The sequence below is a fragment of the Pan troglodytes genome, chromosome 12, assembly GCF_028858775.2.
Source record: "Pan troglodytes isolate AG18354 chromosome 12, NHGRI_mPanTro3-v2.0_pri, whole genome shotgun sequence".
In the NCBI taxonomy this organism is placed as follows: Eukaryota; Metazoa; Chordata; class Mammalia; order Primates; family Hominidae; genus Pan; species Pan troglodytes.
In genome coordinates this window covers 97,052,679-97,078,992 of record NC_072410.2, presented here as the reverse complement: position 1 = coordinate 97,078,992, position 26,314 = coordinate 97,052,679, and the positions used below count along the sequence as shown (strand labels likewise).

At 39.1% G+C, this 26,314-nt stretch overlaps 1 protein-coding gene and 1 pseudogene across 2 annotated transcripts in view; both read right to left on the bottom strand.

The window, feature by feature from the left end:
* Positions 1-26,314, bottom strand: part of ASXL2 (ASXL transcriptional regulator 2) — a 146,556-nt gene that overhangs the window by 50,419 nt on the left and 69,823 nt on the right. The window contains exons 3-4 of one of the 2 annotated variants that reach the window (XM_054677738.2): positions 21,207-21,315; positions 14,367-14,517 (exon numbers count right to left, since the gene is read on the bottom strand). In XM_054677738.2, the coding sequence (XP_054533713.1) occupies positions 14,367-14,517; positions 21,207-21,315 (260 nt within the window). Of the gene's footprint in view, positions 1-1,852; positions 1,925-14,366; positions 14,518-21,206; positions 21,316-26,314 lie in introns of those variants that run through there. The other variant, XM_016948191.4, reaches the window with a different exon arrangement.
* LOC134807938 (tropomyosin alpha-3 chain-like) lies at positions 24,826-25,757 on the bottom strand (annotated as a pseudogene).

Sequence of the window (26,314 nt, the reverse complement as noted above, 5' to 3'; positions counted from 1 at the left end):
CAAGTCAAGGAATTATAAGTATTCTCATTTATTCTAACTCATATTCCCATTCATGTATGTGAATTATAGACTTGTGATCTGTATGTTTTACCATATTTATGTTAAATTTAATTAAAAGGAATATTTCAGCCCAGGTTTCTATCAGGAAATTCTCCCAAACTTATTTATTTATTTATTTATTTGTTTGTTTCTTTATTTTTTGAGACAGAGTCTCGCTCTGTCTCCCTGGCTGGAGGACAGTGGCACAATCTCAGCTCACTGCAACCTGCGCCTCCCAGCTTCAAGTGATTCTCCTGCCTTGCCTCTGGAGTAGCTGGGATTACAGGCACCCGCCTCCATGTCAGGCCAATTTCTTTATTTTTAGTAGAGATGGGGTTTCACCATGGTGGCCAGGCTGGTCTCAAACTCCTGACCTCAAGTGATTGGCCCACCTCCATTTCCCAAAGTGCTGGGATTACAGGAGTGAGTCACTGTGCCCACCCCCCAAACCTTTTAAGGAAGAAAAACAATCTTTATTTTTTCTGAGACAGAGTCTCATTCCATCCCCAGGCTGGAGTGCAATGATGCGATCTTGGCTCACTGCAACCTCCACCTCCCAGGTTCAAGCAATTCTCCTGCCTCAGCCTCCCAAGTAGCTGGGATTACAGGTGCCCACCACCACGCCTGGCTCATTTTTGTAATTTTAGTAGAGATGGAACTTCACCATGTTGGCCAGGCTGAGTCTCAAATTCATAACCTTAGGTGATCCACCCACCTCAGCCTCCCAAAGTGCTGGGATTATAGGTGTCAGCCACTGCGCCTGGCCTACAAAAACAACAATCTTATACAAATTATTTCAGAGAACCAAAAACCAATTACCAACTTTTTTATGATACCAAATTTTAACAGGGACATTATATGGGGAAAACATGCAGGCAAACCTTAGAGTTAAACGCAAACTATGAGCAAATAAAATCTATGATACAGATGATTAATAATATATCACAACCAAGTTGGTTTATCCAAGGAACACAAGGTTGGTTTAACATTTAATACGTAAAATCAATATAATTCACTACAGGAATTATGTACATGAAGGAAAAGCAACTGATAAAATTCAACATCTGTGTATTAGAAAATCTCTTAGCAAATTACAAATAAAAGGAAACTAACTTCATCTACTAAAAAGTATCTACAAACAACCTACTACTCCATATCATTCTTTTTTTTTTTTTTTTGAGATGGAGTCTTGCTCTGTCACCAGGCTGGAGTGCAGTAGTGCAATTTTGGCTCACTGGAACCTCCGCCTCCCAGGTTCAAGTGATTCTCCTGCCTCAGCCTCCCAGGTAGCTGGGACTACAGGTGCATGCCACCACACCCGGCTAATTTTTGTATTTTTAGTAGAGATGTGGTTTCACCGTGTTAGCCAGGATGGTCTCGATCTCCTGACCTTGTGATACGCCTGTCTTGGCCTCCTGAAGTGCTGGGAATACAGGCGTGAGCCACCGCGCCCGGCCCACATCATTCTTAAAACATTATAATATTAAAAGGCTGGGCGTTGGTGGCTCACGCCTGTAATCCCAGCACTTTGAGAGGCTAAGGCAGGTGGATCACTTGAGGCCAGGAGTTTGAGACCAGCCTGACCAAAATGGTGAAACCCTATCTCTACTAAAAATACAAAAATGAGCTGGGTGTGGTGGCACACACCTGTAATCGCAGCTACTCAGGAGGCCAAGGCATGAGAATTTGCTTGAACCCTGGAGGTGGAGGTTGCAGTGAGCCGAGATCACACCACTGCACTCCAGCCTAGGAGACAGAGAGAGACCCTGTCTCAAAAACAAACAAACAAAAATTATAATATTAAAAGCTTTACCTTAAAGGTAGAGAATGAAAAGGATAATTGATAGTACCATGTCTGTTCCACTATTTTCTGTAAGTCCTGGCTGGTACAAAATGGCAAAAAAAAAAAAAAAAAAAAAAGAAAAAAGAAAAAGAAAATTGCCATTATTCATAAATTACATATTTGTATAAGTAGACAATCATAAAAATAAAACTACGTATAAACTAATATATTTTAAAAATTAATTTTGCAATGTTGTTACATCCAGTGTCAATATTCAGAGAGGAAATCCACCACAGGCCCCGAGTGCTGTTGTGTATACACGCGAGGAATGCAATGTTTTAAGTCCCAGAACACTCTTTACCTGAGCCATCTTTCAGGGTTATGTTTGCAGTTGCAGAGCAACCATGAGATGAGGCAATGTCTCTTCCCAGGCAAAATATGCTTGCTTCTGCTAAAAGCAGTGAATCCCTCAAACTAATGTTTCTTGGCTGAGATGCAAACCCACTGCACGAATAGGATACACCTGGGCCTGTATCTCATCACCTGTGAGTCTTGGGGTAAGGGAAAGCTGACACGAGAAGTATGCTGATAGCCATATTGCTTACTCTATCATGGGTAATACAGTACTTTTTCTATGACCCAGGATTCTTGTTTCTTCTGTTAAAATCCATGAGAGGCTAATCGCTTTGTTTACTTACAAATCAGGTAAAATCCTAGACACTTCAAAGACACAGTCAATTTATAAAAACTGTATTTCTATACATCAGCAACACACAATTATAAAGTAAAAAAAATTAAAGCCATTCACAACAGAATAAAAAATGTCAAGGAATAAATCTAATAAGAAGTGTGCAAAGACCTGTAAGACAGAAAAATCGATAGCATTAATGAACAAAACTGAACTGCAGAAAATGCAGTAATATAGTTTTCAAAAAGTCAATAGAACTAAAACTGATCTATAGATTCAATGGAATCCTAACCAAAATCATAGCAGGTTGAGGGGAGAGGGGACATGTGGAAACTAACAAGCTGCTTCTAAAATTTACATGAAGATTTGATCAGTCAGAAAAGCCAAGAAAATATTAAAGAACAAAATGGAAAGAATTAAACTATTAGATATCAGGATTAATAATAAAGCTAAAGTAATTAAAACAGGGTGGTACTGTTAGAAGGAAAGACAAAACACAACAGAACAAAGCCAAGTCCAGAAACCAAACCATAACTATATGATCAATTGACTTATGACATAGAGAACACTGCAATAAAGTAAACGAAAGAAGTCTTCAAAAAAGGGTGCTAGGTAATGAAGATATCCCTACGGGGTGAAAGGAATAAAATGATGATCCTCATCTCACATAATACAAAAAAATTCCACATGGTTTATAGATCTAAATAAAAGATAAAAGAATAAAGTTATCATTAAAATGTGCACACACACATGCATATACAGGAAGATAGTTTCCTCTCTGTGTGTATATAGTATTTTCATTGCATAAATATCCACCAGTACCCAAATTCATTTATCCTATCTTTGATGAACATTTAGGTTATTTTTAATTTTTGCCTATTACAATTAATTCTACTTTTTAAAAAAATTTCTTTTTGTACTCCTTTCTGTTGGGTATATACACCAGAGTAGAATTAGCTATACTATGGACAGCCAAGCAGTTTTCCAAAGTAGTTGTACTAGTTGTACTAGTTTAAATTCTCACCACCAGTGTATAAGAATCCCGTTATTTCACATGATCACTAGCAGTTGGTACCATCAGTCTTTTTAATTTTGGACTTTGGTGGGTGTGTAATAGTATCGCATGTGGTTATAAGTTGCCTTTCTGTGGTCGCTAACGGAATTGGACTCCTTTTCATTATTAATCATTTTGATATCATCTTTGTGCAATGCTTGTTCTAGTCTTTGCCCATTTTTCTATGAATTCTCTTTTTCTTACTAACTTGTAAGAGTTCTTCATATATTCCTTTGTTGCATATATTTATTCCAAATAACTTCTCTGTGGCTTGCCTTTTCACTCTCTTAAAGTTACGTTTTGATGAATGCAACTTCTTAATGTACCCAGTATGTTTTTTTCTTTAGAAAATTGCCTAGCTTTATGATTCATCCTGATATTTAATAGTTTAATTCTTTCCATTTTGTTCTTTAATATTTTCTTGGCTTTTCTGACTGATCTCATCTTCATGCAAATTTTAGAAGCAGCTTGTTAGTTTCCACATGTCCCCTCTCCCCTCAACCTGCTATGATTTTGGTTAGGATTCCATTGAATCTATAGATCCATTTTAGTTCTATTGACATTTTTAAAAATATATTACTGCATTTTCTGCAGTTCAGTTTTGTTCATTAATGCTATGGATTTTTCTGAGCTCCCTTCTGGTCACACTCATTGCCCCAAAATAACCACTCTATATAGTTTTAGGAATCTGATGTATTTCTACACACCAGAAGGTGAATGATTCTTACACACATGCAAATAATGTAATAGCAAAAAATTATTTAAGTATGACTTGATTACATAAGTTTAAAAATTTCTCTGGACATTATTCTGTTCTAGACATGTCTTGTTTATGCTATTGGAAGTTGTTAGAGTGGTTATTTTGGAGCAATGGGTGTGACCAGAAGAGAGCTCAGGGAGAGATACTAGGGCAATATTTTGCTCCTTAATCTGGTTGATAGTTCATAGTACTGTTCTGTTTGTGAAAATCCAACAAGCTGTATACTTATGTGTACTTTAATGAATACAAGCTGATCATTCCAAATCAGAAAACATGAAATGCCCCAAATCAGAAAATTTTTGAGTGCCAACACGACGCTCAAAGGAAATGTTCATTGGAGCATTCTGGATTTTGAACTTTCTGAATTTGGGATGCCCAACCCAAATAATGCAAATGTTTCAAAATCTGAAAAAATCCGAACTCCAAAACACTTCTGGTTCCAAGCATTTCAGAGAAAAAGTACTTCATCCATATATATTATAATCTAATTTAAAATTTTAAAAATAGGCAAGTGACCCAAACTGACAGAAATCAGGACGGTGGTTACTTTTGAGAAAGGACCAGTAGTGATTTGGAGATGACAGGATGTTTTTGCAATGCTGATGAAGCATCGTAATAGTTAATTATTTACTAGGGAGATGGGGGTTATTTTCTGTTCTGAATTTTAAAAAAAGGGACAAGATCATTTCATATAGTTTCTCCTTTAAAGATAAAATTTGGCACCCTCTCCCCCTTTTTTAAAGTAAAGCTGAAAAATCATCTAAACTATTGCTGTTCAAATGTCCACAGACTGGTCTGTGACAAGATAAGCATGAAAGCAAGAATATTTAGGTACTTTCATAGAAATTTGACATTGCTGGGTCATTCTGAGTTCACAATGGACTAGAGGAAAAAAACTGGTCCTTGATGATGAATAATTTGAGAATAAACTAGCTAACTGAAGTGATGGTGATATGAGTCGCGGTTGCGGGGCGGGGGTTGGGGGGTGTGAGAAGCGAGCGCATGAGCAAGGTTTCCTAGGACTACATCTTAAAAAAAAAAACAAAAACAGAACTATTAAAAATAAGACCTTGGTTTTAAAAAAACATAAAAAAAGGAAAAAAAAATTAAAGCTGCATTTTAACTATATCAAGACCCTGTTTATAGTCTTTTCTCACAAAGTGGTACTTACAGAAAAATAATCCCTTATACTTCTCTATTACCAGTTTTACTTCAAATGAAATCAATTAATGTCACCAATTAACGTCATCCTACACCAAGGAAGTATTCTACCTACAACAAATGGTTTTCAAAAGCAAAACAAAAATAAATTTTAGCTTATATACCAGTGATGAGAAATAGAGCTAACTTAAACACTAGTGAGCAGAAAAACAAAAGACGCTAGTTTATTAACTCAGAAACTTAATGAACAAAAATATGAAACAAACAAAAAAAGGGTCAATAAACAGTTTTTTGTCTTTTTTTTTTTTTTGAGACAGGGTCTCTCTCTGTCACTCAGGCTGGAATACAGTGGCATCATCATAGCTCACTGTGGTCTCAAACTTCTAGGCTTAAGTGATCCTCCCACCTTGGCCTCCCAAAGTGCTGGGACTATGGGTGTGCACCACCAAAACCAGCTGTTATTTATTTAGAGACAAGGTCTCACCATGTTGCCCAAGGTGGTCTTGAACTACGGGGCTCAAGTCATACTCCTGCCTCGGCCTCCCAAAGTAATGGGATTACAGGTGTGAGCCACCACACCCAGCCTATAAACAGTCTTGATCTTCCTGGTGTCTGGCTATGAAAATTTGGAAGAGTCATCAGTGTCTCCATTCTCTCTCTTCTCTTATCTATACCTTAATTTTCCTAAGAAACTTTGTGAGGCCGGGCGTGGCGGCCTACACCTGTAATCCCAGCCCTTTGGGAGCCTGAGGCAAGCAGATCACAAGGTCAGGAGTTCGAGACCAGTCTGGCCAACATGGCAAAACCCTGTCTCTACTAAAAATATAAAAATTAGCCAGGCGTGGTGGCGGGCGCCTATAATCCTAGCTACTCAGGAGGCTGAGGCAGGAGAATAGCTTGAACCCACGATGGGGAGGTTGCAGTGAGCCGAGATCATGCCATTGCACTCCAGCCTGGGCGACAAGAGCAAGACTCCATCTCAAAAAAAAAAAAAAAAAAAAAAAGGAACTTTGTACAACAAATATCTTGTAAATAATAAGACTATCACTAAAGGTTAACCGTATGATCCAAATTTCTTTCCCTCCACAAATCCCCTCTCCCAGCCACATTTATCTTCTTACGGCTTCCTGAAAACACTATATACATTCCCATCTTCTTGCCTTTATATATGTTTTCTTTCCATAACACATCCTGTCTTCCCTAGTGATTAAACTCTCCAGAGAAGAATAGTATCTTAGAACATTTATAGCTAATACTTAGTAACCCAGGCAAAGTTAACTTAGTATCCCTTCTCTAATGCTGTCATAACATGATAAATATAAACACATGTGATTTATGAAGTCATGTGCTAATTATCTACTTATTTTTCTATCCCTCTAGATATGCTGAGACAACTTTAAGGGTGGGGTTGACACCTCATTCAAATTTGTTTCCCAAATACCTGGCAAATAATACAGACTGGAGAAGGCATGAGTGTAACAAGTAGTTTCTTTGCTTGTTTATTCATTCATTTCTTGAGACAGGGTCTCGCTCTGTCACCTAGGCTGGAATGCAATGGTCCCATTATAGAACACTGTAGCCTTGAACTCCCGGGCTCAAGCAATCCTCCTGCCTCAGTCTACCAAGTAGCTGGGACTACAGGCACACACCACCACATTCGGCTAATTTTACTTTTTATTTTTTGTAGAGACAGGAGTCTCACTATATTGCCCAGGCTGGTCTCAAACTCCTGGGCTCAAGTGATCCTCCCACCTTGGCCTCCCAAAGTGCTGGGATTATAGGTGTGAGCCACCACAGCCTGCCTAACAAGTAGTTTAAACAGAGATATTACTTTGGTTGTTATCAATAAACTAATGGCTTAAACAACACTTTTCAGGATTATAACTTTATCCTCCAATGTGGACTGCTCAACAGATTAAAACAATTCTTAACAATACATTTTTTTGTCTAATTAGAAACAAAAATGCTTGCTTCTATATAAACATATAGAAATAAAAGATTAACAAATTCTGATCAAAAGATCAAGTTACTATTATTTGATTTAAAAACAAAAAAACAAAAATCATTACATAAAAGAAACCCAAAGAGTAATCTAGTAAATAATTTTTTTCTTGAAACAGTGTCTCACTTTGTCGCCCAGGCTAGAGTGCAGTGGCGTGATCTTGGCTCACTGCAGCCTCCGAGGCCTCCTGGGTTCAAGTGATTCTCTTGCCTCAGCCTCCCGAGTAGCTGGGATTACAGGTGTGCGCCACCACACCCAGCTAATTTTTGTATTTTTAGTAGAGAAGGGGTTTCACCATGTTGACCAGGCTGGTCTTGAACTCTTTAACTCAGGTGATCTGCCCTCCTTGGCTTCCCAAAGTACTGGGATTACAGGCGTGAGCCACCGCACTTGGCTGATAATTTTTTTTTTTAAAGCTTAATATTAAGTGTTTTCAGAAAAACATTTAAAACAAATTTTAGGCCGGGCGTGGTGGCTCACACCTGTAATCCCAGCACTTTGGGAAGCTGAGGCGGGCAGATCACTTGAGGCCAGGAGTTTGAGACCAGCCTGCCCAACATGGAGAAATTCTGGCTCTACTGGTATGGTGGTACACGCCTGTAGTCCCAGCTACTGGGGAGGCTGTGGCAGGAGAATCGCTTGAACCCGGGAGGCGAGGTTGCAGTGATCTGAGATCATGCCACTGCACTCCAGCCTGGGTGACAGAGCAAGTTTCTGTCTCAAAAAATAAATAAAATAAATATAACAAAACAAATTTTGGAACTTGAGGCTTATCAGTCAGTTTTACATAGTTCACTGCAGTAGCTTCTCGTTGCTGGATATTTACATACTGCTCACTGAGTTTAAGTCAAAAGGTACATACATACATTATTACAGCATTGAGAATTTTTCATTTCAATGGATGATTATAATGTCGAACAAGGTCAAAAAGATACAGACTATTAATAGTAGATGCATTTGAGTTAAAAGCTTAAGTAAATAATCTCTGACTTAAATTTTTATTTTCTCCCAAAGACATTTAATGGGCCCCTATGAAGTATTAGGGAGAGATCAGACACTGAAGGATTGGTAACAAAATTGAAACTTAAGAACTATATATAGTTGAAGAATTGATTGTTGAAGCACTGATAATAATCGAAGTTTCCGAAATGATTTTGATCTTTAGAAACAGTTATGTTTCTCTTGAGGAAGAGTTTTTATTCTAACAGGTCTTTCTTTAGAGGTAATAGATCCTTTTTAGTTCTAAGTCCCTTCCTCCGACACCAAGTGCAATCTACTCCAAACTAGGCAGGCGGTGTTTCCTGATTATATTCAGAGTCCCCTGGCCTAAATGGGAAAGGCCACACCTCAACACTTTCCTTGCTTCTGGGTAGTCTAACTATCCAAAGCCCTAACAGTGTAGCCATCTTTAACACAACACAGAGCTAAAACCTCCAATTCAGCCACCAATAATAACCTCAGAGGAAAAGAGAAAATCTCCTAAAGGTCTCTCTCCATCTAAGTTAACTTGCCAAAAAAAGTTTTGCCTCCAGTATACTTTTAAAAGGAGACAAAATCATACCCATTCAGTAACTTAACACACATATAAATGTTAGAAGGTAGATAGGTTTATGGTATTTTAAATAACTCCAGACACAATATATATCAAATTCCTGATTTAAAGTAGTTCTGAACAAGCAGTAAAATTAACATTAGTTCACACTAGAGGAAACAGTGATTCCTTACAGAGAAAAGGTATACTTTATGTAATTAATTTCATTCTTAAGACACTTTAAAAGCAGACCAAAATCTAACAAAACTTTTTCTATCAGAAGATAAAAATAATAGTCCTACAGTTGCTTCGTAATGCAATATTTTATTTTGGGGAAAAGGCAGAGACTTCACTTAGCTATGATCATAAAAAAGCAATATAAATAGTGATTTTCGCATTTATTTTTCTGAAGTTATTATTCCACCTTACCTTTATTTGGAATTCCATAAAACTCTTCTCTGAACATTGTGTATCCTGTCTGAAAACTAGCAACCAAAACTACAAACTTTTAAGTCTTCCACTTTACACAGAAATCAATAAACTAGTTTTAATATTGGACTGAATTTCAAAGTTCTATTCTCTGTTCCTATTTGGCTGAAAGGTATACATATATCAAGAAAGTTTCTATCGATTTTCAACTAGAAGTATCAGTTTTGCTGTCAGAGCTCTTTATTTTTGTACATAAAAGGAAGTGGGTTTTGATACTATCTCAGTGTTCTTCCTGTCTTACAATGCATTTGAAATAAAGTGATGTCAGATTGAGAGTAAAGGCCCAAAATAAGAAAAAGTAATAGGCACAATTAGCTTGCTTTACCTTTATTGATAACTAAGATTTAGAACTGCTTTGCTGTATGCTCACTGCTGGCTACATGTCTGTCACTTTAATTTGCACTGGACTACAAAAACATCCACAAATATATAATATATACCTACAAATTATATGGTATCTATACCACATGTATGACCCATGAATGACAGATGCATATTCTATGAGAGACTAAATCATTCTTCATAATTGGTAGCTTGGCATTCATTTCTTGAGAATATCAGAGCTGCTTAAACATGAATCACATGTGACATCATGCGCACCTCTCACCTCACCTTCCAGATACCACATACCGCCCATTTTCCTCTAGGCTTTATTATAGACTACCTGCAACCAGAAAAGAGCTTTATAGAGCATCTCATCTTACTGTAAACTGAGGACAAATAATCAATATTATAATAATTTCTAGAAAAGGAATAAATGAAAAGCAGCTCAAAAACAATTGGACCCAACATTCAATTTGATATTACCTTATTGTTCATGTCTTCTATTATTATGCAGAGTGTGGAGCAAGGTTATGTTATTCATATCTACCTATTCGGCTACTGACAATAGGGTTCTATGGTTAATTCTTGGATCTTCCTACATCTTAACACGTTCACCTCAAATTCTTAGAGACAGCCATTAATAACCGTTAGTTATAAGCAAAAGAAACACAGATACAACAGCCACTATTCAAAGAGCAGCATATGTGGCTCTTGAAAAGCAAGGACCCCAAGTATATTCCCATTTTACAAGACTTTCTTCAATATTGATTTCCCTGTCCCAATCCCATCCAGAAAACATGAATCTTGCTAATTGCTTCCCTTACCTGATGACCTGGCTTGGTTCCTAATCTTAGATCTACAATTCCAAACTTAAAAGGAAAAGCTTAAAATGAGGAGAATCAACACTTGTGAAAAGAAGCGAAAAAATTAAAATTAAAAAAAATAAAATGAGGAGAAGCAGGGGATAGAGACAGCCCTTTACACTTTTGGCTTCACTTTTTCAAAAATAGGTGCTTAGTGGACCCCAGGGAATGGAGGGCCCTGGACTACACCTCTTTTCACTACTGACAGGGATTAATTTAAAACCACACATCAACAATTAACTAGTCAGAAGCACCCTCTTTGTCTTGCTTTCATTCCATTTATTCCTAACAACTGAGGTCTGGCTAGCTCTCTAAGTGGTTATCAACTTAAAGCTAAGATTCTCTGATTACAAAGTTCGCTCAAATTATGTACGTAGTAGCTATAGCAGAGAACAGATGAGGCCATCAATTATCTCAATTCTCTCCAGGAGTAGCAAAAACATTAACAGAGGGATGGTAGTGAATTATAACTATTTTTCTAATATAGGCATAGTAACCATTCTGAAGGGACTCAAATGAATGAGTCTAGTATTCCAACATAACCTGAGCTTCTAGCTCCAAAGACAACTCACCTATCATCACTCAAATCTAAAAGGATATTCAAGCTAGAAAAAATCTTGAATGTCTGTTTTGCTCTGGAACATGTCAGTCCTTGTAAAGGAATCATCAAGAGTTGGTTTAAAATTTGCCTTGCCATGTACAGCTAAATTATAAATATTGGGATAAACAAGATTTGCCCTCTTTGAATAGACTCTGACAAGAAGCTACAGAATAATTAGCAGTAATTAGGCAATAATTCATATCCTTAACTGGAAAATCCACTCCAGGGAAGCTGCAGCAACAGACATTATTCCCTAACGAAAGCTTTTCAGGTGAGTTATGACGTAGACACCAAACGGAATAAGAGCAAAGACCAGCAGACTAAATTCAGTGTTTGCTAGTAGAAATGAAAAGCATTCTTTTCCTTAAGGAGGGTTGTTAGAGCATTAAGTGCTCAAAGTTTAGGCAAGTAAAATAAAAGCATCCTAAAAGGCTATGGATGACTTAAGACCTTAAGAACAAATCCAGGTAAAACCTAGAATGTTGTCTGGTGTGGTAGCCACTATCCTCATGTGGCTATTTAAAGTTAAAATAAAATCAAAATTAAATTCCTAACTAGAATTCCACATGTCAGTAAGAAAAGAAATCCAGATACAGATCTCACACGCTTCACAAAAAATTAACTCAGAATGGATCACAGACCTAAACAAAAATGAAAATTTCTAAAACTCCCAGAACATAACATAGAAGAAAATCTAGGGGTTTTATGATGACTTTTAGATACAAGACCAAAGACACAGTTCACAAAAGAAAAAAATTGATACACTAGACTTCATTAAAAATTTCTGATCTGAGAAAGAAATGCTGCCAAGAAAATACAAAGACAAGACAGGTGCGGTGGGCTGGATGGGCGCAGTGGCTCACACCTGTAATCCCAGCACTTTGGGAGGCCAAGGCGGGTGGATCACGAGGTCAGGAGTTCAAGACCAGCCTGGCCAACATGGTGAAACCCCACCTCTACTAAAAATACAAAAATTAGTTGGGTGTGGTGGCGGGCGCCTGTAATCCCAGCTACTCGGGAGGCTGAGACAGGAGAATCCTTTGAACCCAGGAGGCAGAGGTTGCAGTGAGCCGAGATCACGCCACTGCACTCCAGCCTGGGCAACAGTGTGAGACTATGTCTCAAAACAAAAAAAGACAAGACACAGAAAATATTTGCAAAAGACATATGATAAAGGATTGTTACTCAAAATATACAAAGAACTCTTAAAGCTCAACAATAAGAAAACACACAACCTGATTTTAAAATAAGCCAAAGAACTGATGAGACATCTCACCAAAGAAGATATGTAGATGGCAAACAAGTAAATGAAAAGGTGCTCCACAACGTATGTCATTAGGGAAATGCAAATTAAAACAACGAGATACTACTACACACCTATCAGGCCAAAATCCACAACAATAACCACACTAAATGCTGATGAGGACATGAAGCAACAGGAACTCTCATCCACTGCTGGTGCAAATGCAAAATGCAAAATGATACAGTCACTTTGGTAGACTGTTTGGAAGTTTCTATAAAACCAAACATACTCTCAATCATATGATCCAGCAATCACACTCCTTAGCATTTACCCAAAGGTGCTGAAAACTTATGCACATACAAAATCTGCACATAGATGTTTAAAGCAGCTTTATTCATAATTGCCACAACTTGGAAGCAACCAAGATGTCCTTCAGTAGGTGAATGGATAAACAAACTGTGGCACACCCAGACAATGGAAAGAAATGACCTATTGCAAATGAATACCAGAACAGAAAACCAAATACCGCATGTTCTCACTTATAAGTGGGAGCTAAATGATGAGAATACATGACACACAGAGGGGAACAACACACACTGGGGCCTTTCAGAGGGTGGTGTGGGGGAGGAGGGAGAGAATCAGGAAAAATAACTAGTGGGTACTAGGCTTAATTCCTGGGTGATGAAATAGTCTGCACAACAAACACCCATGGCACAAGTTTACTTACGGAACAAACCTGCACTTGTACCCCTGAACTTAAAATAAAAGTTCAAACAAAAAAGAAAGAAATGACTTATCAAGCCATGAAGACACAGAGGAACCTTAAATGCATATTACTAAAGGAAAGCCAACCTGAAAAGGTTCCAACTATATGACATTTTGGAAAAGGTCAAACTATGGAAACAGTAAAAAATCAATGGTTGTCAGGCCAGGCACAGTAGCTCACGCCTGTAATCCCAGCATTTTGGGAGGCCGAGGTGGGTAGATCACCTGAGGTCAGGGGTTCGAGACGAGCCTGACCAACATGGTGAAACCCCATCTCTACTAAAAATATAAAATTAGCTGGGCGTGGTGGCAGGCACCTGTAATCCCAGCTACTTAGGAGGCTGAGTCAGGGTAATTGCTTGAACCCAGGAGGCAGAAGTTGCAATGAGCTGAGATCGCGCCATTGCACTCCAGCCAGGGCCACAAGAGTGGAACTCTGTCTCAAAAAAAAGTCAGTGGTTGTCAGGGGTTAGGAGGCAGGAAGGGATGAAGAGCTGGAGCACAGAAGATTTGAGGGCAATGAAACTATTCTGTTTGATACTATAATGGTGAATACACATCATTATACATTTGTTCAAAGCCATAGGATGTACTCTCCCAACAGTAAATTCTAATGTAAACCATGGACTCTGGGTGATGATGTGCCAATGTAGGTTCATCAGCTGTAACAAATATAGCACTCTGGTGGAGAATGTGGCTAGTGGGGAAGGCTGTGCATGTGGCGGGGGAGGGGTACATGGGAAATCTCTGTACATTCCTCTCAATTTTGTTGTGAACCTGAAACAGCTCTAAAAAAGAAAGCATTTTTATTTTTTAAATTCCTTGGTCATAATAACCATATTTCAAGTATTCAATAGGCCCATGTAGCTAGTGGCTACTGTGTTGTGCTGGACAGTAAAGATATAAACATCTCCATCATTGCAGAAAACTCTCCTTGACAAGACTGTTATAGAGGGTAAGGGAAAGTGACTGACTGACCTGGAGTCTGGGAAAGGAGGAACTACTAACAAGGGCATTTGTCCTACAGCATTTAGTACTTTATTGAAGGATCAGGTGGATTTACCTTTCCTTTTCCACCTGCTCTTTTTTCCCTCCTTGTTGCTGCCACCATCACTGCTGCTGCTGCTGTTCTCAGAACTCTGGGAATCTGACTGACCATCACTGCTTTCTTCTGAACCTTCTGACAGCTCTTTCACCCCATCCGGCACATCTTTCTGAAAATGTAGGCATCCAATTAGGATTAATCATTACCATTTAAGCAAACAGAAATTAAACTTCTGATATGCAACGTTGCAACTTAATTGCACTAATTTTTGTTACTATAGGATTCAGTGGCAGAACCAGCAATATTTTCTGAATTCCTGTCATCTCTTTGAGGCAAATAAGCTAATGTTTCCAACTATATCCGAAGATAAAAATTATATACAACATTCATATGCAGGCACAACACAGGCTTAAATTAGACAAAATTGGGTAGATATGAGTCCAGGTAAATGATTAAATACTCTTACATTTTAAAAACTACATAATAATTTTATTGGCTGGGCGTGGTGGTTCATGCCTGTAATGCTAACACTTTGGGTGGCTAAGGCAGTTAGAATGTTTGAGACCAGGAGTTCAAGACCAGCCTGGGCAACATGGTGAAACCTGTCTCTACAAAAAAAAATGCAAAACAAAAAAAAAAAATTAGCTGGGCATGGTGGAACGAACACTCCTGTAGTCACAGCTACTTGGGAGGCCAAGGTGGGAGGACTAAGCCCAGGAGTTCAAGACCAACCTGGGCAACATGGCGAAACCCCACCTCTACAAAAAAAAATACAAAAATTAGCCAGGTATAGTGGTGTGCACCTGTGGTCCCAGCTACTTAGGAGGCTGAGTTGGGAGGATCACCTGAACCCAGGAAGTTTGAGGCTGCAGTGAGCTGTGATCGCACTACTGCACTCCAACATGGGTGACAGAGTGAGATCCTGTCTCAAAAAACTAAATAAAATAATTTCATTAAATATATGTATGTCCATGTGTGTATGTAAGTACCACTATGTACTCTGAATTCAATTAGAGAGTAAGAGTCTAGACAGTAAGAGATAGTGCATTATTTGAATCTAATTGGTTCCTGAATATTGGTTAGTAAGTAGCAAGAATTAAATAAAAAAGAAATCTTTTTTTAAATGAAGGTTCTTCCTGACAGAAAAAAAGAAAAAGAAAGAAATCATTTAACAAATCATATGAAACTCTTTGGTTTCTGCACTGAGAGAGAATGCTAATCAGAAAGGATAACTACATCAGCTTAGCATGTGAGAGATATAATAACAGGATAGTTCCAAGACCAAAGACTAGAAAACAAGACTTCCTGGCTTTACCCTCTCCTAATTGTGCAGTCTCGGTTAAAATCTTAACCTTTCATGCTTCAGTTTCCCCATCTATAAGGTGGGGATAATAGTACCTACCTTAAAAGATCATTCTTCAATTAGCTCAAGTTAAATGAGCTAATAAATGTAAAATGCTTAGAATCACACCCAACATAAGAGGTCAAAAATATCAGCTACTATGTGTCTACATAATATATAAAAATACACATGTATGGCTAAACACACTAGTGAGTGTTTGTGGTTTTTTGTTATTTTGGGAGACAGGGTCTCACTCTGTCACCCAGGCTAGAGTGCAGTAGTGCAATCACAGCTCACTGTAGCCTCGACCTCCCAGGCGCAAGCAATCTTCCCACCTCAGCCTCTGGAGTAGCTGGGACTACAGGTGTGTGCCACCATACCTGGCTAATTTTTTAAATTTTTTTATAAAGCTGGGGTCCTACTATGTTGCCCAGGCTGGTCCTGGATTTGAACTCCTGAGCTTAAGCAATCCTCTTGCCTTAGCCTCCCAAAGTGCTGGGATTACAGGCGTGTGCCACTGTGCCTAGCCTGTGAATGTTGTTTCTAAGCTATAAAACTATCAGTGGTTCTTTTTACCTCCAATATTTTATTTTCCCACATCGTTTTAACAATCAGATAAAAAATAATTCTGACAGACACAAAAATGTGACCCTCCTACATAAAACTGACATCCGTATGACATTATAGCCAAGACTATAAACTCTGATCTAGTTAAGTTAGGTATTTTTCATTTAAATTTATGTCCTAGTGCCATTTCTCTCTGAGCCGTCTCTTATGTTATACACTTTCTTAAAATACACACCCTATATTTTTCTATTATTTCCTTCAAAATGCAGGACAGCTTTTATAGAGTTAGTTGTCAGCCAGACATGTTGACATATAGGTTCAACAAGTATCTGAAATACAAATATAATTATCTTCTTTTCTTAAAATATGTGATCCGTACAGGATCAACTGCCTATGCCCCAAATTCTAGAATCATTTCAGCCCCTTTTACCCACTCCAAATGCTACATATTCTATTTATTCCTCTAATGTCCTTTGTCTCCATCTCTTTTACTAGTCTCTTAATTCAGGCCCTGAGTATTTCTTCCAAACAACCATAACCACCTTTCTGACAAATTTTCCTGCTTCACTCTTAAATCTATCCTACTTGAGTTATTCTCTTAAACTTGGATTTGATTATGCTTTTCTCCTGAAAAACCTGTGACATCTACCACCCCACAACCCATACACAAACTGCTCAGTCAGGTTTTCAAAGGCCTCCAATGTTTGATCTCTACCTAACGTTTACCACACTGGAATCTTTACCACTTAAGTCCTCGCAAAGATTATGGTCTAATCACTCCAATTTACTCTACTTTCAAGTCCACTCTGAATCTTTCCAACTGTGCCCTTGCTTAAGCTATTCCTATGTCCTGGAAGGCCCTTCTTCTTACTACTTATCTGACAAAGTCCAGCTCAAATCTTACAAGTTAACAACAACAAAAAACTGCTACATTCCTTTATTCAAAATTAATTCTTATTTCTCTATATTATCACATTTTTTAAAAGCAAAGAACATTTTGAGAGCAGGCAATTATTTTAGGAACTATAATGTGAGCTTCAAGAGCTCAGGGGCCACAGCTTAACCCTCTTTACAGTCTCTATAGTGTCCAGCACAGAGGTAATATTGTGATATAGTATGAAATATATATTTGGTTCCTGACTACAGTTCCTGGCCTAGAGCTCTTTTTAGCTGTTATAATTTCCTAAGCAATAGTGTTACTAGTAGAATCTTTTGCTCTTATTATTTGGCCCTTGACCCCAGCTTCCAACGCAGAGCTCCTAAGACCTCTGCAATTTCCTGAGTAAAAGGAGCATCTGACACAGCTCCTATGTCCCTTGGAATTTCCTGGGTGATAGGAGCATCTTTTCTTCCTCTTGGTGAGCTACTGCATAGTCTCAGGATGGGGGTTAGTTTCCAGGGGAACCAACTATGTGACTAGAGGATTGGAACTTTCACTCACTCCCCAATCTCAGGGAGGGAGGAGGCTGAAGGTGGAGCTGATCACCAACGGCCAATAATTTAATCAGTTATATGTACTGAAGCTTTCATAAAAACCCAAAGGATTGGGTTCTGAGAGCTTTGAGATTTAGCTGATCACGGCTGGGTGCGGTGGCTCATACCTGCAATCCCAGCACTTTGGTAGGCCAAGGCAGGCAGATCACCTGAGGTCAGGGGTTTGAGACCAACCTGGCCAACATGGTAAAACCCTTTCTCTACTAAAAATACAAAAAATTAGTTAGGCGAGGTGGCAAGCACCTATAATCCCAGCTACTCCAGAGGCTGAGGCAGGAGAACTGCTTGAACCCGGGAGGCGGAGGTTGCAGTGAGCTGAGATTGCGCTGCTGCAATCCAGCCTGGGCAACAGAGCGAGACTCCATCTCAAAATGAATGAATGAATGAATGAATGAATGATTTAGCTGATCACATGGAGGTTCCTGGAGGGTGGCAAGCCTGGAGAGGGCACACAAGCTCTGTGTACCTTCCTACAAACCTCACACTAAGCATCTTATCCATCTGGCCATTCATCTGTATCTTTTGTAATATCCTTTATAATAAATGGGTAAATGTAAGTAAAGCATTTTCCTGAGTTCAGTGAGTCATTCTAGCAAATTAATCAAACCCAAGGAGGGAACCCCAATTATAACCAGACAGTCAGAAGTACAGGTCACAACCTGGGACTTGCGACAGTTGGCATCTGAAGGGGATGGGAGGGTACTGAGTCCTCAACCTGTGGAATTTGACACTGTCTCCAGATAGATAGATAGATAGCATCAGAATGGAGTTGAATTACAGCAGTGGTCCCCAACCTTTCTGCATCAGGGACTGGTGTTGTGGAAGACAATTTTTTTCACTGAAGGGTCAGGGAGTGGGATGGTTTCAGATGAAACTGTTCCACCTCAGATCATCAGGCATTAGATTCTCATACAGAGTGCATGACCTAGATCTCTCACACGTGCAGTTCACAATAGAGTACGCACTCCTACGTGAATCTAATGCTGCCACTGATCCGAAAGGAGGCAGAACTCAGGCAGTCATGCTTGCTTGCCCACCAATCACCTCCAGCTGTGCAGCCGGGTTCCTAACGGGCCACAGACTGGAACTCTAATTGTTAAAGGACATCCAGCTGATGTCTGCTGGAGAATTGCTTGGTATGTGAGGAGAAACCTCCACACATCTGGTGTTAGAAGTATTGTACTTAACGGTGTATGAGAATAGGGAAAACACTTTGGTTTTTTTTCCCCCCAATCTCTACAATAAAATAGTCATTTAATAAATTTTTTAAACAGTATGGAAGGTCTAGAACAGCTAAAACCAAAAAGAAATACAGAAAGTTCCATGTGAGAATGAAGCCCTGTAACCCTAGGAAATTCAACAAAGTATATAAAAAGGAGGCAGGTGGGTAGGTAGGTTAGATCTTTCTAATGTTAGGCTCTACACAACCATTGGGCACAGTGATGACTGCAGCTCAAAGCTAAAAGGTAACACATATATGCATGGACACAGTCACTGCCTACCAAGCATTCATTCCCCTTCAGCTGATAAATCTCCTTTGGGGAAAACTCTCTCCTCAATTCACCTGGCTTGAGCAAGCTTAATCTCAACCACATCTACAACTGGCCAATCATTTGACAAGTGTGATAATTCAGGTATACTCATGTGGGCGAAGCCAAACCAATTAAGCCAAATCAGAATAAAGTCAGAGGCTCCTGCTTTAGTTCTTATCTCTCTTCAGATTTACAGCTTGCAGAGTGCAGGTTGGGGGTGAAGTTATATATGATGAGGAGAAACTCTGACTGAGAGCGAAGTCAAAAGGAAGTGGAGACACCAAACCCTGATGATGTCAACTGAGCTCCTGGATCCAGCCTGGGTTTCCTTAGAATTTTCAGTTACATAAGCTAATAAATTGTCTTACTCAAACTCATTTGAGTTGGTTTTCCTGTTCGTAAGTGAAAAGTTATTGATAAGTAAAGGTCCCTTCTCAGTGCAGGAATTTGGAATTAGCAAGCTTGAAAGCCGGGCACGGTGGCTCACGCCTGTAATCCCAGCACTTTGGGAGGCCGAGGCGGGTGGATTACCTGAGGTCAGGAGTTTGAGACCAGCCTGGCCAATATGGTGAAACCCCATCTCTACTAAAAATACAAAAATTAGCTGGGCGTGGTGGTGGGCATCTGTAATCCCAGCTTCTTGAGAGGCTGAGACAGGAGAATCGCTTGAACCCAGGAAGCGGAGGTTGTAGCGAACCAAGACTGCGCCACTGCACTCCAGCCTGGGCAACAGAGCGAGACTGTCAAAAGAAAGAAAGAAAGAAAAGAAAGAAATTAGCAAGCTTGTTATGTTAGAAAGAATATGGTCTTGGGAATTCAGTCAGATCTGGGTTCCTATACCGGTTCTGATACTATATGGGCAACACTGGGCAAGAAAATCCAATCTTCTGAACTTTGACTTTCTCCATTATAAAAACGGAATAATAACCACAACTGTGAATTGTGGTAGAGAATGAAATGAGAATGTAATGTAAAGCATCTAGGCAGAATGCTCCAAAGAAACAATTATTATACAAATGTTGTGAGGCTCCTTAAACAATTATTATACAAATGTTGTGGGGCTCTCCATCATAAAAAAGGAATATTTATCATTTTTACTAGAATTTCAGGTATATAATAGTCTACAGAAAAATATACATTTTCCTAATTGTAATCATATTTCTTTTTCCTGTCTTTTTGTACTTATCTAACAAAACAAACAGCAATAAAAAATTATTAAATGGTATTCACCCCAACTGTGAATTGTGGGAGAGAATGAAATGAGAATGTAATGTAAAGCATCTAAGCAGAATGCTCCAAAGAAACAATTATTATATAAATGTTGTGGGGCTCCTTAAAACACTAGAAGTCATTTTATTTATTTTTTATTTTATTTTATTTTATTTTTTGAGACAAAGTCTCACTCTGTCGCCCAGGCTGGAGTGCAGTGGCGTGATTTTGGCTCACTGCAACCTCCACCTCCCGGGTTCAAGCAATTCTCTTGCCTTAGCCTCCTGAGTGGCTGGGACTACAGGCACACACCGCTACGCCCTGGCTAATTTTTTCCATTTTAGTAGAGGTGGGGTTTCACTGTGTTGCCCAGGCTGGTCGCAAACTCCTGAGCTCAGGCAATTTGCCCACCTCGGCCTCCTAAAATGTTGGGATTACAGGTGTGAGCCACCACGCCTGGCCAGAAGTCATTTTAATTTCATTCTTTCAAGATAAGATTATCATCAAGAATAAAAAATAAAGTTACTTCTCTGATCTACCTATAGTTAGTTATAGATTAGTTTTTAAAAAATGTATTGAGTACAGGTTTCAAAATATTACCTCTTCCTGAAAATAAGCTCTTCAAGAACAGAATTCTGTCCCTATGAGTCAAATATTTATATGTGGTCACTTCCTGTTTTTTCTTTCGAAATGACTCCCCAACAAAATATTTACCTTCAAAGTATATACTCCCATTCTACCTGGAACCTTATAGAAGATGCCCTCTTCACCTCTGGAGTTTGTGTGAAGCATTGCATTCAGGCATGCAAGAGGAGAAGTCCCACTGCAAAACAAAGAAGAGATGTGATAAGGAACACAACAATTAATTTCTGTCTCTGAATATCCTATGTAACACTCAAAATAAAATTAATTAGTCAATACTCCTTTGACTTAAACATATCTTATAAACTATAAGAAGTCTACCAATATAGAAAGGGGCTTCCATGGAGAAAATGGATGTAAAAATCATTCCCATGTATCTACAAAATAGTAATTCCTTAATGCTGATCCAGTATCTAACATTTAAGTCAAGAAAAATACAGAAGTATTACAAACATATTTTGTAAACATTCTATTTAGCACAAGCTTTACAAATGTCCAGAGGTAAAATGAGAAAAAAGAACACAAACACACACAGATTCAAATAAACAGTAATAATTCCATTGCATACTGCTGCACCAGACTGAATCTTAATTGTGAAATTAACACATTGCCATTGTCTCTTGTATTCAAACCTATCATGAGATCACTTAAAAAGTTATTAAGTAGGCTTCTGAATATTTATATGTAGCAACTTGGTTAAATGTTTATTAATTCTAATATATATTTATCATCTTTACTAGAATTTCAGGTATATAATAATCTATAGAAAAATATAAAATATAATTAATAATTATACCACAGTTAATTTTGCACCAAATATTTTAAAATAGTGCTATAATACTTGAAGACAATGTTTCTACATCTAAGGAAAATAACAAAATCATTAGATAAAATATCATACTTCACATAAGAAAAAAATTAGGTAGCAAGCAAACACATAGTTCATATGGAAGCAATTAAATGGAAACAGTGGTCTGAAGTCTCTGGAGATGTGTGGCATCCTTAAATGGTTTTTAAAAATTGATCACAATACCTGAGGTTTAAGGCAGCTTAACCCCACATTTCCAGCTCTTTTCCCTCTCAGTTTTCTGTTGATGCTACTCAATAACCAAAGATAAGCCTACTAGAAGAGGCTGTTGGATTCTTAGTTTATCTAAGGAGTTATCTGCTGGGAAGAGGTGGGACATGAGTCCACTGTCTCTTGGTACTGTGAAAGTGTCCAGGGTCGAAAATACAGAGAAGGTTTTCATCCCCCCAAAACACTGGTGAATAATAACAAAGGAAAGAAAAGCCTTTTGCAGAAGAAACTGTTGAGCATTTACAAGTTGATTTCCATAGTTACGTTTATCTGATTTGGATTTCCATGTTAAAAATGTATATAATGTAATTCCAATCAGGATCCCAAAGTTTGTATCAAATAAATATATAAAAATTGCCAAGAAATTTCCAGAAAAAAAATGATGGGAGACTTGCTTAAAAAGATATTAACATGTACTCTTAGCCACTATTATTGAAGTAGTATGTTTCTGAGAGAAAAAAAAATCACCAAATGAATACCCTCATAGACTGTTGGTGGAAGAAAACAGAAAATGCAGAAACAGATAATAATTTAAAAGGTATCATTTTTATGTTTAGCACGAAAAACATGAGGTCATGCCATAGTCCCCTGTAGTTTGACCACCTGGCTTCTGGTTCCCTCTTCTTTGGAGACAGTACCCAAAAATTTCCTGTAAAACAACTTTTCTCATTTTCAGTCATGTGGTTGAGAGGGACTGAATCCCATGCCCAGCCCAGGGGTAAATCCTAATTGGTTTAAATTAATCAGCTTTTACACACACACACACACACACACACACACACACACACACACACTCTCCACCCCAAAGAACAGATACATGACTTAGGGCCAAAAATCTATGGAGCTATTTACTTGGGTATATGGGGGGAATAAAAAACAACCAAAACTTGTTCTCCACGGAATCTTCAGAAAGGGATCCTTTCTCTTCCCTTGTGTGGTATTAGGAAGCAAGGCCTAAAACATTCACAGTCTTTGTGTGACCACAAAGGAAAAATCTGGAATTAGAATGGCACAACATACAAGACAGACTGAGGAGTGACACAGTATGAATCGTAAGGAGAAATCCAACACCAAAAAGGGCAGAACTGAGAAAAGTCAGGAAGCAAATTTGTTTTTGTTTTTGAGACAGAGTCTCACTCTATCCCCCAGGCTGGAGTGCAATAGTGCATTCTTGGCTCACTGCAACCTTCATCTCCTGGGTTCAAGAGATTCTCATGCTCAGCCTCCCATGTAGCTGGGATTACAGATGCCTGCCACCACACCCTGGTAATTTTTGTATTTTCAGTAGAGATGGAGTTTCACCATGTTGGCCAGGCTGGTCTCGAACTCCTGACCTCAGGTGATCTGCCCACCTCAGCCTCCCAGAGTGCTCGGATTACAGGTGTGAGCCACTGAGCCTGGCCAAAATTTTTAAAGTAGTATTACTTTTGCCTGTATCAAGCCTTTTTTGTTTTGTTTTTTGGAGAGACCTGTTCTTTATTTCAAAAAGACACTTGTGTCAATATTTGGTATCAAAAGAGTTGCACTATTGATTTGTCTTTCTCCCAATTGGCCCCAAAGAGACCACATCAAAGGAGTGTACATTTTAAGCCAATAAGCTGCAGGATGTACACCTAACAGACCTCATTGAAACCTTACCAGAAAATGGGGATTGGGTAGGGAAAGAAACTTTAAAAGATCAGCAAACTGCCAGCCCACACACTGTACAGGCTGTCACAGCCAGACAGGGTGGCCAGGGTGCCACAAACCCAAAGAAGCAAAGCTTCAAAATAATAAAAAACTTTAAAAGTTTTGTACATAAGCTATTCAAGATTTCTCTGATACAAAGTACAATGAGATAGCACTTTTAGAGAGAGCAGCTTCAAACCCAGAAAAGGATAATGAGATGAGTTTCATATGGCTAAATCAGTGGCAAAACATAATCTTTCAAGGAGGGAGGATAGCAATTAAGTGGTCACCGCAACATGAAGGGCACATGATCCATTCTGCAGGCAGTTGAGACGGGGCAGAGATGGGACAAAAATTTAGTTTCAGAGGTCTTACCATTTTAATTTGGTCACTTCTAATGAAAAAAAAAATAGAAATAACATTGTCCAAAGATATCTTAAAGCTGAAAACCCGAAAAGCACATTTTTGTTTTGTTTTTGTTGTTGTTTGGCTAACTCCTCCTGGAATCACCTTTCTGGTTTGGGGGGTACTTTTTACAGAGCAGTGAAGTTTCCCATAGTGGATTCTTTCCCTGGGCTCTGTTTGGCTCTCAGTAAGGCAGGCCTATACCTTTTCCTCTTCTCTATGGAAAGGGCAATATGCATTAAGCTGAAAAGTCACCTTCCAAAAGTGAAAAAGAAATAGATTGCTGCTTCAGAGCTGTGGAATTATTTGGAATGTTTTACAAATGGTTGCTATAAAACAACAAAAAAGGTATTACAAAATGTGTACATCACAACATGCTTTTAAAGGCATTATGCATTGTGCTCACATTCCCTTAAGTGTTGTTCCCAAAGGTGCACAGCCTCTAGCCCAGCTGGAATCTCTGGGAAGAGGCAGAGACAGTTTAGTGAAAAAGACACAGGGGAGGTGGGGGCAGCAAAAGGAGAAAGCAGCCTTCCAGTTAAAGATCAGCCCTCAGTTAAAGGTCAGCTTCGGGTAGGCTGGCCTCAGATGGAATCAGGGTCAGAGGGAGGAGCAGCAGCAGGGTGAGACTGGGGTGCTCTACATCTCATTCAGGTCAAGCAGAGTCTGGTCCAGCATCCTTTGTACAGAGTGCTCCTCTTTGGTACATTTTCAGTTTATCTTCCAAGTCATCAGTTGTCTTTTCCAGCTTGGCTACCGATCTCTCAGCAAACTCAGCACAGGTCTCTGCCTCCTTGAGTTTATCAGTAAGAATCTTGATCTCTTCCACGTTTGTCTTCTTTTTGAGAGTACTTTTCTTCAGCATCACTCAGACACTTCAGGTTATGGTCCATCAGTCTCATCTGCTCATCCATCTCTCGGCAATGGGACACTGCCAGCTCAGCTCGTTCCTCTGTGAGTTCCAAGTCTCCTTCAATGATCACCAACTTACGAGCCACCTCTTCATACTTCCTATCTGCCTATTCTGCAGTGTGTTTAGCTTCTTTGAGTTGGATTTCCTGGAATTCCATCTTTTAAGGTCCAGTTTTCAATAACCTTCATATCTCTCTCACTCTGATCAGTAGCTTTTTCCGCTTCTTCCGGCTTTTGCAGGGCAGTGGCCACGTGCTCCTGAGCACAGTCCACCTCCTCTTCAACCAGCTGGATCCTATGGTTCAAGGAGGCCACCTCAGCCTCAGCCTGTTCCCGGGCGTGCATTTCTCCCTCAGCTTCTCGCTGGAGGTGCTCAGCTCTCTCCTCTGCATCATCTGCCTGCTGCTGCAGAACCTGGATCTTGTGCTTCAATGCCTCAATAGTGGTGATCCCAGCCATGGTGCCCACCCAGCTACTGCTCACACTCCAGATCCTGCCTCCTCTGCTCAGCGTTGCAGCTGCTTCTCACCAGTGTATCAAGTCTTGCCTTGAGCCAGTACTACCTTTGGAATTTTGTTGAGATTTAAGTCACAAGAAGCTGAAAAAGTCCTAAATAAAACAGTTTAGTAGTGCTAGAATATCTCATACATCTGGGGGGGATGTGCACACAGTATATACAAAAACATATTCCAAATGAATTAAAAGCCAAAGGCAAAATATAAAAGATTAAAAGAAAACAGTATAATCTTCTAGGCACTGTGGCTCATGCCTGTAATCCAAGCACTTTGGGAGGCTGAGGCGGGTGGATCTCTTGAGCCTAGTCTGAGCAACCCATCTCTACAAAAAATACAAAAATACACACACACACACACACACACACACACACACACACAAAATCAGCCATGCATTGTGGCACACGCCTGTAGTACCAGCTACTTTGGAGGCTGAGGCGGGAAGATCACCTGAGCCCAGGAAGTTGAGGCTGCAGTGAGCCATGATCACACCACTGCACTCTAGCCTGGGCAACAGAGTGAGACCATGGCTTAAAAAATAAATAAATAAATAAATAACAAAAGAAAACAGTATAACCTACAAGACAGAGAAAGCTTTCCACAAA